Source organism: Talpa occidentalis, unplaced genomic scaffold (genome assembly GCF_014898055.3).
Source record: "Talpa occidentalis isolate TD23 unplaced genomic scaffold, MPIMG_talOcc4v2.1 talOcc4.15, whole genome shotgun sequence".
NCBI classification, from domain to species: domain Eukaryota; kingdom Metazoa; phylum Chordata; class Mammalia; order Eulipotyphla; family Talpidae; genus Talpa; species Talpa occidentalis.
In genome coordinates, this window is record NW_023601543.1 from 56,397,011 (window position 1) to 56,412,866 (window position 15,856).

Consider the following 15,856-nt stretch of genomic DNA (forward strand, 5'->3'; position numbering starts at 1 on the left):
GTATCTCTGGCTTGCACCCCGGCTCTTGTATGCATATATAAATAAAATAAATAAATCTTTTTTTAAAAAGGGTATTTAAATTAGAGGCAGGGATAGTGATTGTGTAGAAGGAACCCAGTAAATTAACACCACTGAAATTTCCTTGTTAGATTTCAGGTTAATGGAAGAGTTGGTTTTTTTTTTGGTTTGTTTTCTTTTACATACAAGTGTCCTTCCTGAAATGATTTTAAGTAGCATGAAAGGGCATTAATGTTCTGGATAGCAATAAGATATCAAAATCCAGGGCAGTGCAGGTGTGATTAAACATCAACTGGAGAAATTCTTTATGAAATTTATTTTTGTACATCATTGTTCATTTTTGGACAGTATTTGCCTTCTCCCTTCAGGGGTAGTCTCTGTAGCTCTCCCGCTACCATAGTACCCATGACCCATCACCACAGTCCCTAGTGCTCTTCTCTCCTGTTGTGACCCTCCTCCCTCCCCTCCCCTGCCGAATGCCTCAGATCTATGGTCAGCTTGCAAGTGGTGTCTTTTTCCTGACCCTTTGTTCGGTTTCTCTATACATCCCAGCTCCATCCATGTTGGTTTAAATGGCATGAGAAATTCTTATAGGAAAACTTGGACAAGTGATTAACTGGTTTACTAAAGGTCTGGCTATCAGGGAGTTGTACAGGTTGGTGAAGAGGATCAGCTATAGCAAAAAAGAGTGAGTAGTTGAGTCTTACTTTAGAGGCCAGCTTTCCTGATGTTTACTGTTCCAGAGAGTACAAAAAGGAAATGCTTGCACAGTCAACCACCTCCCTGAAAACTTCCCCTCCCTAAACGTATTCTTTACAGTCACTTCGGGGGCTTCCCAAGAAAACATTTGAATCTCAGCACACCATAAAGAGGGCACTAAGAAACTTACTCTTCATTGGAGGTACATTTTAATCACCCAGCCTACTCCTACTACTTGTAAGAAGCAGGCAGGTGGCCTGTCAAAGCCCTTAATCTCACATCTTTAAAGACTCAAAAAAGGAGGGAAAAAAATACAGCTCCTAGTTCATTCTCATGTCATCAGGAGAGTATCATTAATGTATGAGTCAGGAACATTTAAGTGGCCACAATGAATGAGGTATCTGGAATCTCTTGGAAAATGCCAGCTGCCCCTTAATATGTCTCCTTCTGGTAGAAAGTAGTACTGAATCTGTAAATGTAAAACTAATGAAGTATGTAATAAATCTTTCCAAGATGTGAGCCTGCTGGTAGGGACGTGCAGTTGCCTTTTATACTACCCTTCTCCAACCCTCCCTTTTGCTTTTTATGATCAGTTATCAATAGCTACAACATTTAGCGTCTTCAGAAACACACCAGACACCAGGATGGGTAACGCTGTGCTTTATTACATGCATAATTACAAATCTGTGCTAAGTGAAAATGTATAAAGCAATGGCAACCTGCGTTTAAGCCACACAGAGAGAGGGCTGGACAATCCCATTAACCCTTCTGCCAATGTCCACCCCATTGCCTTTAACATCATTATTTCCATTTCTTACAATTTGCATAGCACTTACTTCTCAAAATACTTTCTATTAACTGTCTCAGTTTATCCTCACAACAACCCTGTGAGGTAGGTAGGGCAATTAACACTATCCCCATTTTGCAGATGGGAACACTGAGGCACAGAGCGGTTAAGATCTCGAGACTAGTTAGTAGAAGCACAGGGATTAGAAACCAGGTCCCCTAACTCCCCAGCCTGCCTTCCTTGTTAGACTATGTTGCTATGCATGACCAGGGAGTAAATGAAGTGAGCTGTGAGCCACAGTTGGGTACAGGCTATGTCTATGAACAGGGACCAACACCTCTAAAAATTAGAATAAAGCTAAGAAAGTGTGATTAAAGGATTGGGAACACTCAGATCAATAATTACTCTGAACAGCTCAGCACCAAGCTTCCTGTGCAAACTCAGGCTACTTTAGCTTTGGTTGACACTAGCTTCTGGATGCCTAGCTACTGCTGACGACTATACATTAGCTTTAGTTGTACGTTTACCAACTCTCAGGAACTAAAATCTAGAGTCAGACAGGTTTTCTTTGGCTACTGTAGTTGGAGCTAGCCCTACACATCAAAGGAGCTACTGTAGGGCTATTCATAAGGTGGCCCATGGGCTGGAACCTGTCCCCTCTGATCCTCCTGGTCTCACTGGCTCACCCAATGGGTGGTATATTTCCCATAGCCAGAAATGAATGGTTAGAGGTAAGAGCAGGAGGCTGACCCAGGTCAAATGAATGAGAGTCACCATCGTAACATTAATGTCACCTTAGGTGAAATGACCAGGGTGCAGTCTGTCAGACCCAACTCCCTTCTGGCCTGTATCTGGTTAGCAGCATAGCTTCCAAAGGCAGTTTAAAAGAATAAAATATTAAGCACATCATTTGTATCTAGAATGAAATTAATTCTTAATCATGACATAGTCCCAAAGGACCAAATATATCATAAAAATGTAAATATTTATATAAAAAAAAGCTGAGTAATAAAAAGTAGGACAACAGGATACCAAGGAGGGAGAAGGAATAAAGTGAAAGAGGAGAAGGAGCACTCTTAAAGGACCATATATTTTGAGGTACACTCAATATGATAATGAGACTGAACATTCCCATGCTGAAAAACTATCTCAGGCTACTCGTTTGTCCCCATTTTGCCAGGTGACATTTCACTTGCCATATCTTAGACTGTCTCTAGCTTTCAAAAGATTTGTACTAGTATATAGTAAGGCTTAGTAATGAATACTTTCTATGTCTGCCTTGAGTTGCTAAAGCCCCTGACACCCCCAACAGATAGTACTCATTGGCTTCTGCTCCTACAGTGGAGCAAAGCTCCATTGGCCACATCAACTCAGAGTGTCTTCCACTCTCTATTCTCAGAATGATCTTCCTTTTCTAAGGTCCACGTTCAAAACAAAAGCTTGTAACAACTGAGAACATTTTGAATTTAGGGCATCGGGCGGGAAGGAGAAAAACAAAGGAAATAAGGAGGGAGATAGAGAAGGTGAGGCAGAGATGTTTTTTTTAAAACCCTCATTTTTATACTATCCCATTTCTGCCTAAAAAAGGCCAAACTCTGGGCAAGGCATTCATTCGATGAGTGTGCACACTGAGGCTGAAGACCCTTTGGAAAGAACTTAGAGGTAGGAATTTATGACTGTGGGGTTGGGCTGGACCACTTGTAGGTTCAAGCCAAGACACACAAACTCCACACATTATATACTTACTTTCTTGGGTGATTTGGCAAAATCAGACTACAGAGTGGGAAAAAAACAATTTTATTCCCTGCATCACTTCAAAACTTTGCCCAGATTCAGATATTTAAAAATGAGTCTGGCCAGTGAATATCTGGGATCTGGGGAGTAACTAGAAGTTGCTAACTCCTGCCATTCTAAGAACATGTCTCTTTGGAGCAAACAACTGAAATTTAGGCAGTCAAGGTGAGTGGGCAACATGGGTCCAGTACATGGACTGGACTTCAAATTTACACAGCTCCTTGAGCTCTAATCTGAGAAGTCCTTGCCTTTTTCTTCTTAGTACACAATAAGTAAACATTAGGGAGACTAAAAGTATAGACTTAAAAAAATATTTCACTATCAAAATTTAAGATGATCAACCTAACACTTATGTCTCCCTTTTTCACATGCAGATGTCCTGCCCTGGGTTAGCCCTCCCCACAAAAGCAAGCTGTCTCCAGCCCTGTGCTGCTCTGAGTCTCTTATTTGCTGGTCTGTGAGCAATTACTTGACTTTTTCTCTCCTTGAAGCTCAGAATCAGCAGTTACTAAATGCCAGGATGTATGGGGTTGGGGCAAGGGATGGCCTTCCTCCCATCACCTTAGTTGAACTCATATATTTTCTTACTAGGGCTTTTCCATGACCATAACTTTCACTTCCTTCTTCAATGGGGATCCACACAGTCCCAGAGGTGGTTTTTAAAAAATCAAGGTTTTAGGATACAAGTTGATATCACATTTTTAGACATCTATTTTTGTTTATAAGGACTCAATATTCTACTTTCTAAATTCCTAACTTTTCTCAGGGTCTTCAAGAGCTCACTACTCTATAGACCACCACAGAAGATGCTTTCCTGCTTTCTCTGAACTGAGAGGTGGCCTGTATTTGGCTCTGATCCAGTGTAGGTAAACTGGCCCCTCACAATACAAGGTGGCCAGTCTTTAGGATGTACTGTGATGATATAAAACACACTGGCCATTTCAAATTCTCAAAATTGTCTTCACTATCATCATTAAAAACTCAACTTCAAAAATTGCACTTTATGATTTATTAAAAAACAAAAGATACTGTAGAATAACAAGTACACTTTCCTACTCATCGCCTAATAAAACAAACCAAGATTAAGAATCAACAGGGACAGGTGATTGAAATACTTAAAACATAACAGTAATGATTACTTTCCATGATGGATTCTATTGCACGTCAAGGTTTTAAAAACATTTGTTCCCCCCACACCTGAATAGGTTTCACAAGATTTTGGTTGATGATGACTTCTCAGCCTCAGACCACACCCTATTTATTTTTATTATCGTTCTCATGTTCAAACAGAATTGAAGACTTTCTAAAGAAATTCATACTGTGCTCTGCTCTTCGTGTAAGGGGTTCAGATTCAGCCTCTGGTGCAAAGAAGTTCAATCCGCAAATTGTTTGCTCTGCCAGTTAACAAATCCAGGTATCATCAATGTTAGATTATCCACCAGAGGATATCTGTTCTGTGGATTACCCCACCTCTACTCCACAGCTGGGCTGAGCCAGAAGGACACTGGAAGCAGAGAAAGAGAAGAGCATCTGAACAAATATCCATGTAGAATGATCTTGAAAGTGGCCATTAATTTACATTTTCCATCCCCTGCTTCTTCCCTCCAATAGTATAACTAATCACTCATGAACTGTGTTGGCTTTCTTAACTCTTCTCACTGAGGATCTGAAGACTCAAAATATAGCAGTTAAGACTTTACAAACTTACGGACTCATTCCTTTCATGGCCAGATGTCGCCCAGCTATTTTTCCCTCGGGAAATCCTAGCTCTCTTGAATTACTAATTGGCATTTGTTTGCAATTCCTTCTCTTGTGTAAGGACATTTTCTTTTTTAATACCAAAATACCCTAGCCTCAACTCATATTCATTTTAAAATCAACAGATTATCTAGTCTTTTGCCATTGAGGTATATGGCCATTTGAGGCTACTGACAGACCTCCCTATACAGGCTTTGTTTGTGGGTTAAGTATGCCCAACTGCTGAATTGCCAATGGCAGAAAGAACATTTTCCTTTGCCTCAACACAACTAACTCTGAGTATCAAGGTGCTGAGCTCACACTCTAGCAGACAGCTCTAGTCACAATTAGCCAACCTTTGAGCCAAACCATAGGACTGGACATATAATGGATACCATACACTACAGCTACTTCTAGCACATGAGTTACAAGGATTCCTGAGAAGCTGAGGTTAATGAATGAGATTTATCAGGAATGAGGTATCAAAGGGATATTATATTATTCTCTGGAGGGCTAAACGGTGCTTAGCATCTAAAAAGTATACCTTGGCACAGTGTTATCTGATTTCTTAAATTTATTCTCTGAAGTAGCACCTTAACACTGGCTCATCTGTCTAAAATCAAAAACAGCCTAGAAGAAACACAAAGGCAAACTTAGATACCCTCCGTATCGCCGCTGCACTATGAAGTACAACCAAGCCTTTTGCTGTCATCAAATACCAGAAATACTAACATTTCCTGTTTTGCAAACTTTTGTAAGATAGGTAGTAAACCAGAAATATACAGATAAGAACTTTGATTTCTACACAATATACAGGGGTGGCCAGGAAATGGAGCCTCATCATGTGCGAATAAGTGGCATGGAAGAAACACAGATGTCAAGTTACGGATTCATGATGATGATATAATATACCCTACAAGGTTTATTTTCCATTTCACTAAAATGCTAAGTGATATACTTAAAAGAAACTCTGGTGACTGCCTTAATATTTTAAAAAATACACTCAAAATAAGCTTTGGCCACCTAGTTCTGGGCAATAAAAGAATTTCAGATTTTGGAAAGATTAAGAACTAGGGATAAAAAAATCCTAGAATCAGGGATCAGCAACTTTTAAAATGAGGTACACTGAGATCTTTGGGGAGGAGGAGGGAAGAGGCTAGGGAGGAGAAGTTGATTGTAGGCTAGAAGGAGGGTGGGAGGCAGGGAAAAGACTTGGAAGATTTGGAAAGGCTGAACTCTCACCCCTGGCAGCAGTGACTGGGCTATACAACAAAGCAAATGGCTGTGTGTTACCTCGGTCCATCTGCCATAAGGGTGCTGAACCGTGGTTTCCATTTTAACTAGCCCTGGGAGTTACTTTTTTTTTTTAACAATAGGAATGATTAACCAGGAATGATACTCCACCCCAAAGAGAGAACTCCGAACTAAGGAATGAAAAGGGAGAGAAAAATGGAGAGGGAGTAACTACGCATGGGTAAAACTGTAAAAAATGAAACAGTGGTTGGAATGATGGTGGTGGAGCCACCAGGCTGTAACTCCACCAGGAGTCCCAATAGTGTGATGTTTTCGAGCGTGGCAAAGGTGGTGGGAAATGGAGACAGGCACCTTTTCGACTGGATACAAGCACCTTTGATGTCACCAGGCCTTGTCCACGCCCCTGGGTCTTAGGATGGCTCTGCATTTTATTTAGAATTCTAAGGAGCCTCAGGGAATCACAGCTGCCTATCCTATTCCAATGCCTTGAATATATTTCAAAGTACCCCAAGCCTAAATTCATGTTCACTGGAACAACACTGGCTTGTTAGACGTACGTATCATTGGGAGGAAGCACAAGTGCCAGTTATTTTAGTACTGAAGCGCAAGTGCCAGTTATTTTAGTACTGGTGGTCTTTACAAAGGAATGCATGACAATGCAGATATAGCTCAGGATCATCTCTGGTTTACCAGTATGCAGTCTAGACTTGGTTCTCTTTACTCATAATTCCAGAAGCCTAAAGCACCATCACTAATGGAGGTGGCATCTGGGTAAGAGGGTTAGTTGGGACCTCACAAAAATATGAAATTCCTAGTCACCAACTTTGCTTGGAATTTTAGTAATCATTCATTTCAAGGAAGCTGAAGAAATCATTCCTTGCTATTAAGGAATTCATTGCAAAGTCCTTGTCCACTAGCTAACAAATACCATCTGGAAAATTACCCTTTTTGCAGACAAGGAGAAAGCTCTGTAACTTATCTTTGTGCACTTCAAAAGAGTACCAGGAACAAGCAAGCTATAAAAATCAACCTCTCTAAATTCATTTAGAGGAGATTAACCAAAGCAGCATTGTCGTATAATCAGATATTAAAATTAACATATACAACATACACAAACTAATAATGCTAAATATTGTAACAGGAACAAGATAACATTTGAACTGAATCTTCACAGTCTGGAAAATACCATTACTATTTTCCTTCTGGCTTTCCTTTTCTGTGGTTGGAAAAGCAAAGCCATTTAGTTTACACTTCATCTTCCACCAATGACAGTTAGAGTCCAAAAAGTGACTTTTTCATGAATTTCCTGCAGGCTATATAGGTCAGGACAGTTGGAATTTTTCTTGCATAGTTTTCAGTGATTGCATATTGGCTAGAAATTATTTTTAAACTAAAATAAAATCTTAAAAAAAAGAAAAACAATTAAACCATAGCAATCTTGTTTACTCTTTCATGAAATCTTCCTAGCAATATCACAGAAGCCTAACTGTATTCTCTCCTAAAGAGAAGATTAATTTCCAGAGATTATGTAGTGCAACTGGTTAACATGTAGGAAAGAGACAACACACTAATAGAACTTAACCGTCCAAACATGGGAAATGTGTTTTGGGTACCCAGTTTATAAAATATATCCATGGTCTGCAATGTCTTTCCTTTTTTATATCCAGCACAACCCTGTAATTCTAGTTGAAGAGAATGGAATCAGGATCTTGGTTTGCCATCTGTGCTATATGCTTTAACACATCCTTTTTGGTAATGATTCCAAGCAATCGCCTAAAAGACAAAACAAGACAACAAAACACAAATAAATCTGTACTTAAAATAACATTCTCAAAAGTGACACTTTCCCTCTTCAATCCTTTTCAACTTTGTCTTTGGACACCTGCTGCACTTCTAGGATGAGGAGATAGAAGAACTAGGGTATGTGCACCAGGCAGACGGGACATTGACTGTGTTGTTAGACACACTCCAAGCATTTCTACCTCCAGGTCTCAGATTCTATTCTTTCCTCTGCTTTAAATATTCTTCTTCACATGTACACATCTTGCCTCCCTTTTGCAGCCCAGTTCAAATGGCCCCCTTCCAGAAGACCTTCCCTGATCCTACAAGCCAGCAATAACCGTGTTCTCCTGCCAGCAATGGCATGCTCTGCGCACACCTCTTCCAAGCACTGGTCCTATTTGCTGTTGGACTCGAAATGCTTATGTGTTCTCAGCTTCCCTAGGACACTGCATATGCCTTGAGGGCAGAGAAGGGTCTTATTCATTTTTGTGTCTCCCTGGAGTCTAATGGAATACCTTCTTACATGAAGTAGGGATTCAGTAGAAGTTGAATGAATCAGTTAGGAAAAATCCCCTGACCAATTTAATTCCTTCAAGACATCTGTTACAGCAGTTAGAAATTTTAGAGGGGGAAATTCTTATATAATTGCTGGATTAACATACCACGTTCAGGGGAAAAAAAATCACCCCTTCTCCTCAAACTCCCTTCCTTTCCAATAAAAATAGCAGGGTTTCCTTTACTGGGTAATAGCCCAGAAAGAGCAAGCCTTGGCCATGGGAGTCAGAAGACTGCGTTAAAAGCCTACCTCTATAATATATTAAATGGTGGCCCTTGTGTGAATCTTTAAACCTCACTGAAACTGAGTTTTCTCATCCGCTAATAATAGTGAAGTAATTGTAAGGAACAAATACTATACATATACTACCAATATCATTATAATTTCAGTGTTATCCATTCATAAGAACACAGCTGTTCCCTTTATGGGGGAAGAGCTGAATTATTTATAATGTGCGACCAGAAGTTCACATCTCTCAAACATACTTTCTTCCCCAAAGCCTGTCCTGTGAATTATGACTACAGAAGAAACACATCCATCTTCATCCCAAAGCTTCAAAAACGTACTAAAATGCTACTGTTTACTTGAATTTGATTTTCCTTCTTTATCTATGTTCTTTTTGCTCCACCATCCAGTTTGCCTTCACCAAAGAGCTCTCACCCATTGTGCGTAACCAGGCACTGTCGCAACCCCAGCTTGCGGAAGATATCCACCACGATCTCCATGGGCGTAAGGTCGGTCACAGTGAAGGGGCTGAGATCCAGGATGTTCCGAAGCTTTAGGGTGGGTGGGGTATAAGGTGGCATTGGAGGAGAATGCTCAGTGAAATAAATGATGGAAGTACTCACAACCCCATCCTGTTTTTTCCGAGCATTTTCTATTTGAAAAGCAGAAAAGAAAAGTTGAAAATGCAAGTGCTAGTTCTATCATTCTGGCCCTTAACTAGTCCCCTCTTCCCTCCATCTTCTACCATTTCACACATATTTATTCATTTCCATGGTGGACTCCATTATCCCCTTTCTGAAATCCTTACCAATTGAAATAATGAGATCTCGTCGCAGGACAAAACCCACAAGTCTTTGGGACTCCCGGGACACTACCACTGGGAAGCCACTGTAAGTAGTTTCACTGATTATGGTCTCTACATCTTCCACGGTCATACTGTCCTGAGTAAGGACAGTTAACAGAGGATCATTTCTCCGGGGTTTCATCACATCCATTGCCAGGGTCTTATGAGCAAACTCTTCTTTGGCTTCAAGAAAGGGGTATCCATTGAGACGGATGTGGGCATCATAGATGCCCTCCCGCCCAAGAGCATCTGCCACCCACTTGCTGGTCATGGCTGCAGCCATCAGAGGCACGATGTATTCCAGGCCACCAGTTAGTTCAAACATTATGACAACGAGAGAAACAGTCATCCGTGTCACCCCACCTGAAAAGAATCAGACACAGGTTACTGAGGGTAGGCAAAATATAGGGGTCATTGTAATTGTGGACCTGCCACGGACCCCCGTCCAGGACAAGCTTACTTACCAGAAACATCGCTAAAAGAGGGCTCACCTATATTTTCACAGACCCCAGCCACTGCATTCAAGTAAGTTTGCAATGGACATGAGTCAGATTTCACAAATAACATCTACAAAAAGTACAGAATGCCTTCTTAATCCTTTCATTTTTTATTTTCATGTCAGTTGCTTTTTGCCCCCTAATAACAAAATAACTTCAGAAGATAGCCACATTTTGTGTATCACTATAAGGACCTGAGTCCATCCTGAGGGACACATGGGCCCGTTGTGGAAAAATCAGGATATATTTTAAAATATATAAAAGAATTATATCCATAGGCCCACTGCCTAGAAATAATCAGAGTAAAATTTTTAAGTTACAATTTCAGGTGTTTGACTATGCAAAAATGTATGTTTTTACATAGGTGAGCTCATTTAAATTGTGTTTAATTTCTTATCCTGCTCTCCCTCCTAACAACACACTTTACATTGGGAACATTTTGCATATTACTGCAAGTTTATTTATTATTCTACTTAAATATGTTAAAAATTCAATGGGTATATAAAGTAACATATGGAAGTACTATAATTTGCATAATGAGTCCCTTACTGTGCACATTTTGTTTGATTCCAACTTTTTGCTCTTATAAATAATAGCATGGGCCTCTCTGGTGGCACAGGGGTTAAAGTCTCAGTGCTATCAAGCTATTGAGAGCCAGAGATGCATGGGTTTGATCCCTGGCCAGGGAGCTGACCCGCATGGCACAGCAGACCTCTCCTGTCTCCCCACTGCTCCCCTCAGCAGTGTATTTCAGTAGATCTGCCTGTTCTGCTCCCTACTCTGTCTCTGACAAATCCTCTCACACCCACCCCACCCTCTAGCTTACACCCCAGCTCTTATATGCATAAGTAAATTAAAAAATAAATCTTTGAAAAATAATAATAATAGTATGATGAACATTCTCTTCAGATATCTTTGTCAAAATTTATGATGATTTCCCTAGTATTATGGCATTTGAGAGTAGAATTACTCTCAAAAGGGAGGAATGTAGATATATTGTAAAGAATACTTTCTTAGAAAGCACTTAAAAAAATGGAAAATCCAACAGGAAATGGATGGTCATAAAAGGAATCTGCAGTCACCTGAGTTTACTACTACTATTTTTTATTATGTCACCTAGATAACAACTTCTTTTAAATCAATGCAAACCCTACTCACCTAAACAGGCTGCAGCTCCAACCATTGCATAAAGGCCGGGGGTGATACAATCAGCTCCCTGACTACACCAGCTATTGAAGATGGCCCAGTCATGGTGGTAATAAGCCAGCTGCTCCATTCCTACTCCTAAAAGTCGACCCGCTATAGCACCAACAGCCATGCTAGGGATAAAGAGGCCAGAAGGGATCTGCAAAGAGAAAGCAACAGATGGTTAGTGAGAAATGATGTGATTGCTTGTCATGTGGCGAAGGGCTAGAGAACTGACCCTCGGCAAAGTGAACAGGCCAATGGCAATTTAACTATGCACTCTACTAGCAAGTAGCTGTAAAGATTTGTGTAACACCATAGGGACTAGAGGTTCTCTGCGATGTGCAGGCAAGTATGACCACAGAGAAGCTTAACCTGATTTGGGGTCCATCAGGAAAGAGCCTGAACTCTCCAGACCAACACAGAACTGGAGGCAGAAATTAAGACCTTCCCAAAGAAAAAGGAAAATAGATGGAGTTTCTCATATATACAGACATTTTTCCCAATTCTGAATTCTTATCAGTAATAATACCCTTTATTGACTATCATGTCCTATGCTAAAGGTTTTGTAGACAAGATTTCACTTGTTCTTTACAACCACACCCAGAGATGGATTTCCAAATCACAAAGAAACTAAGGTTCAGAGAATTGAAGTAACTCACCCAAGGTCAAGAGTTAGTAAATATTGGTGCTGAGGTTTAAATGCAGTATCTATAACCATTCTCATGTAGTCAATTCTAACCCAATGCACATGCAAAAAGGATGGCACATAAAGATGAAAGAATTACATTTTTAAATGAAGTACAGATGACGGTTGTATGACTATCCAAAAAAGGAGCCCTCATCTGTCTCCCCACTCTTTATTGGCTCCTAGTAGAGTATAGCGAATCCTCAACTTTCTGAGCTGAGAGGGAAATGATGACAAGAATAATCAAAACAGCAGATTATTTTAAAATAGCTTGTGTTTGATTTTGGAGTACATTTGGAGCTGGGTGGGTCTGATGGCTCACCAATTCACATTAAGTGAAAAAATGAAGCCACAAGGTAAAAATTAACTTGAGAAACATTGCAAAACTTTCTAGGGTGTTGAGGGGGATAGATGACATCATCTCAGAGAGTGTGATCTCTTATTTTCTGAGTTGCTATCTCTTATTTTCGGGTTTGAATCTCCAACTCCCCAGGTAATAGAGGGAAAGAACATGGTAATGAGGCACTAAAGAAAGAAACAAACGAACAAAAGAAAAACTGGAAAGGAAGAGGAAACTTTAACAAATTTTTCTTTGTTTCTTCTGAAACATGGACATGGTGATGGCTACCAAAATTAAACATACTAGAGACTGATTCATTTAGGATCGCCCATGAAGTTCTTGATAATTGTACATTAATATCAACTACAAAAATACCTTTACCACTGCTGAGACAGACTGCGGGCATAGGGAAGTGCCCTCCTGACTCGCCATTTTAGAACAGGGATTTCTGCATCCGGAAGCCACCCAGAGAGTGTGGAACTGGGAAAGGGCTGTCCCCAAAGCCAGAGGTGAGCTGAAATCCCCCATAAGACAGGCCTCTTCTGGCCACCAGTTGGAGCCCAGAGGGGGATCCAGCCACCGACGGGGCAGACCACGGGTGCAGGGAAGTGCCCTCCTGACTCGCCATTTTAGAACAGGGATCTGTGCCTCTGGAAACCATCTAGACTGTGTGGAACTGGGAAAGGGCTGCCCCCACAGCCAGAGGTGAGCTGAAAAGCCCTCACAAGCCAGGCCCCGCCTGGCAGAGAGTCAGACCCTAGAGGGGGATCCAGTGATTTGGAGTCCAGCGGGCAATCCAGCCACTGCCAGGGCAGTCTGTGGGACCTCAAAACCCACCGCTGAAATTAAACAAATACAGAAGGAGAAGATTTTCAGGGACAGCAACATATCCATAGTACCACTGCCCTACTGGACTTCTGGCAAAACAGTATTGGACTTGATTGGACAACCAGTTCCAACATCCCAGAAAGAGCCCACCAAAGAGATGCCGGCATAACCAGTGACACAGTGTCCCAACACATAGGACAAATTAGAAAACAAGCAGCAGCAAGGAGAAGAAAAATTACAAGCAACCAAGCACATCTTCAGGAAAAAGACACACCATAAAAAGACAATGAAACACAAGGCTGCAACAACAGTGACTTAGAGGAACTTATGAGTCTTTCCAATAGAGAATTGAAAGTTGCCATGATAAAAGAACTGAAAGAAGTCAAAAATGATATGGGAAAAATAATCAATGATATGGGAAAAATGATCAAAGACTAGAAGAATGAAATTGAGTCCCTAAAGAGGGAAGTAAAAGAAATGCAGGAGATCAAAGGATTAATGAAAGAGCTAAAGAACTCTAGAAAAAGCAGTGAAAGCAGAAAAGATGAAATGGAAGAATGAATAAGCACTCTTGAAGACACAGAAATAAAAAGAACCAAACCAGAAAAGGAATGAGAAATACAAAGGAAAAAGAATGAAGAAAGACTTAGGGAACTATCTGACTCCATGAGGAAAGGAAATACAAGAGTTATAGGAATCCCAGAAGGAGAGGAGAAAGACCTAGGAACGGAGAAAATATTCAAGAAAATAATTGAAGAGAACATCCCCAAGATGAAGAAGGAGCTGAAAATAGACACACAAGAAGCAAGAAGAACACCAAACCTCCATGATGAAAGGAAAAATACACCAAGACACATAATAGTAAAGCTCCCAAGAACGCAAGACAAGGAAAAAATAATGAAGCTGACAAGAGGGAAGAAACAGATAACATACAAAGGAAAACCAATCAGGCTGACATCAGACTTCTCCGAACAAACACTACGGGCAAGGAGAGAGTGGAGGGACATAGTCAACAGACTCCAAGACAATAAATGCCAACCAAGAATACTCTATCCTGCAAAGATTTCCTTCCTCTGTGAAGAAAGAATAAGGACCATTCCAGACAAACAGAAACTCCAGAATTTCATTACGACTAAACCCCACTCCAAAAAATACTACGAGGAGTCCTAAAGCCAGAACGAACAGAGGGATGAATAAGAATGAAATAAGACCAAAAAAAATTATTAAAAAAATAAATAAACAAAACCAGAGAAAAGACAAACAAAATGGCAAATACAGATGCTAACATATCAATATTATCTCTAAATATAAATGGACTAAACTCTTCAATAAAAAGACACAGAGTCGCAGGCTGGATTAAGAAACAAACACAACCTTTTGCTGTCTCCAGAAAACAAATTTTACTACAAAAGATAAAAATATACTGAAAATAAAAGGATGGAAAACAATCCTAAAAGCCAATGGAACAAAAAAGAAAGCAGGAACAGCTATACTTCTATCGGATAAAACAGATTTCAAAATCAAAAAGGTAAAAAGAGACCCAGATAGTAACTACATTATGATCAAGGGGACAATATTTCAAGAAGAAATAACACTCATTCACATATATTCAGCAAACGAAGGAGCACCAAAATATATCAGACAACTATTGGCATCTCTGAAAACAGACATCAGAGAAAACACATATGTAGTGGGAGACTTCAACACACCACTATCAACAATGGATAGATCAACAAGACAAAAAATAAGTAAAGACACTAAAGCTCTAAATAAGGATCTAGAGGGCTTGGGCTTAACAGACATCTATAGAACACTAAACCCAAAAAAATCCGAGTATACATTTTTCTCAAGCGCACACAGATCATTCTCCAGGATCGATCACATACTGGGGCACAAGACAAACATCAATAGATACACGAAGATTGAAATCATACCAACCATCTTTTCTGACCATGAAGGCATCAAACTAGAAATAAACCATAAAAAGAAGGCAAGGTACTCTCCTACCTCATGGAGATTGAAACCCACACTACTGGAAGACCACTGGACTAATGAGGAGATCAAAGAAGAAATTAAAAAATACTCTGAGTTGAATGACATGGAGGACACCAATTTCCTAAATGGATGGGACTCAGCAAAAGCAGTAATAAGAGGGAAATATATAGCAATACAGGCTCACATCAAGAAACAAGAAAGAACTCAAATAACCTAATCACACATCTCAAAGAACTAGAAAAAGAAGAACAAAAAAACCCGTTAAACCGGTAGAAGAAAGGAAATAATAAAAATCAAAGCAGAAATAAATAAAATCAAAACTAAATAACAATCCAAAAGATCAATGAAACCAAACATTGGTTCTTTGAAAAAAATCAATAAAATAGACAAACCCCTAGGCAGGCTCACAAAGGAAAAATGGGAGAAAGCACAAATAAATAGGATCACAAATGAAAGAGGAGAAATCACAACAGAAGCAGCAGAAATCAAAAGAATAATCAGAAACTACTATGAACAGTTATATGCAAACAAATTCAACAATCTAGAAGAGAAGGACAAATTCCTACAACTCTACAATCACCCAAAGCTAGATAAAGAAGAAATAAAACACCTAAACAGACCAATTAC

The 15,856-nt window shown here is 39.9% G+C and overlaps 1 protein-coding gene across 2 annotated transcripts in view; it reads right to left on the reverse strand.

The window, feature by feature from the left end:
- Positions 1–1,293: 1,293 nt before the first annotated feature.
- Positions 1,294–15,856, reverse strand: part of CLCN5 (chloride voltage-gated channel 5) — a 43,896-nt gene continuing 29,333 nt past the window's right edge. For both annotated transcript variants that reach the window (XM_037512388.2, XM_037512389.2), the window contains exons 9-12: positions 11,352–11,538; positions 9,661–10,059; positions 9,288–9,504; positions 1,294–8,062 (exon numbers count right to left, since the gene is read on the reverse strand). In XM_037512388.2, the coding sequence (XP_037368285.1) occupies positions 7,972–8,062; positions 9,288–9,504; positions 9,661–10,059; positions 11,352–11,538 (894 nt within the window). In that variant the 3' untranslated portion in view covers positions 1,294–7,971. The remainder of the gene's footprint in view (positions 8,063–9,287; positions 9,505–9,660; positions 10,060–11,351; positions 11,539–15,856) is intronic.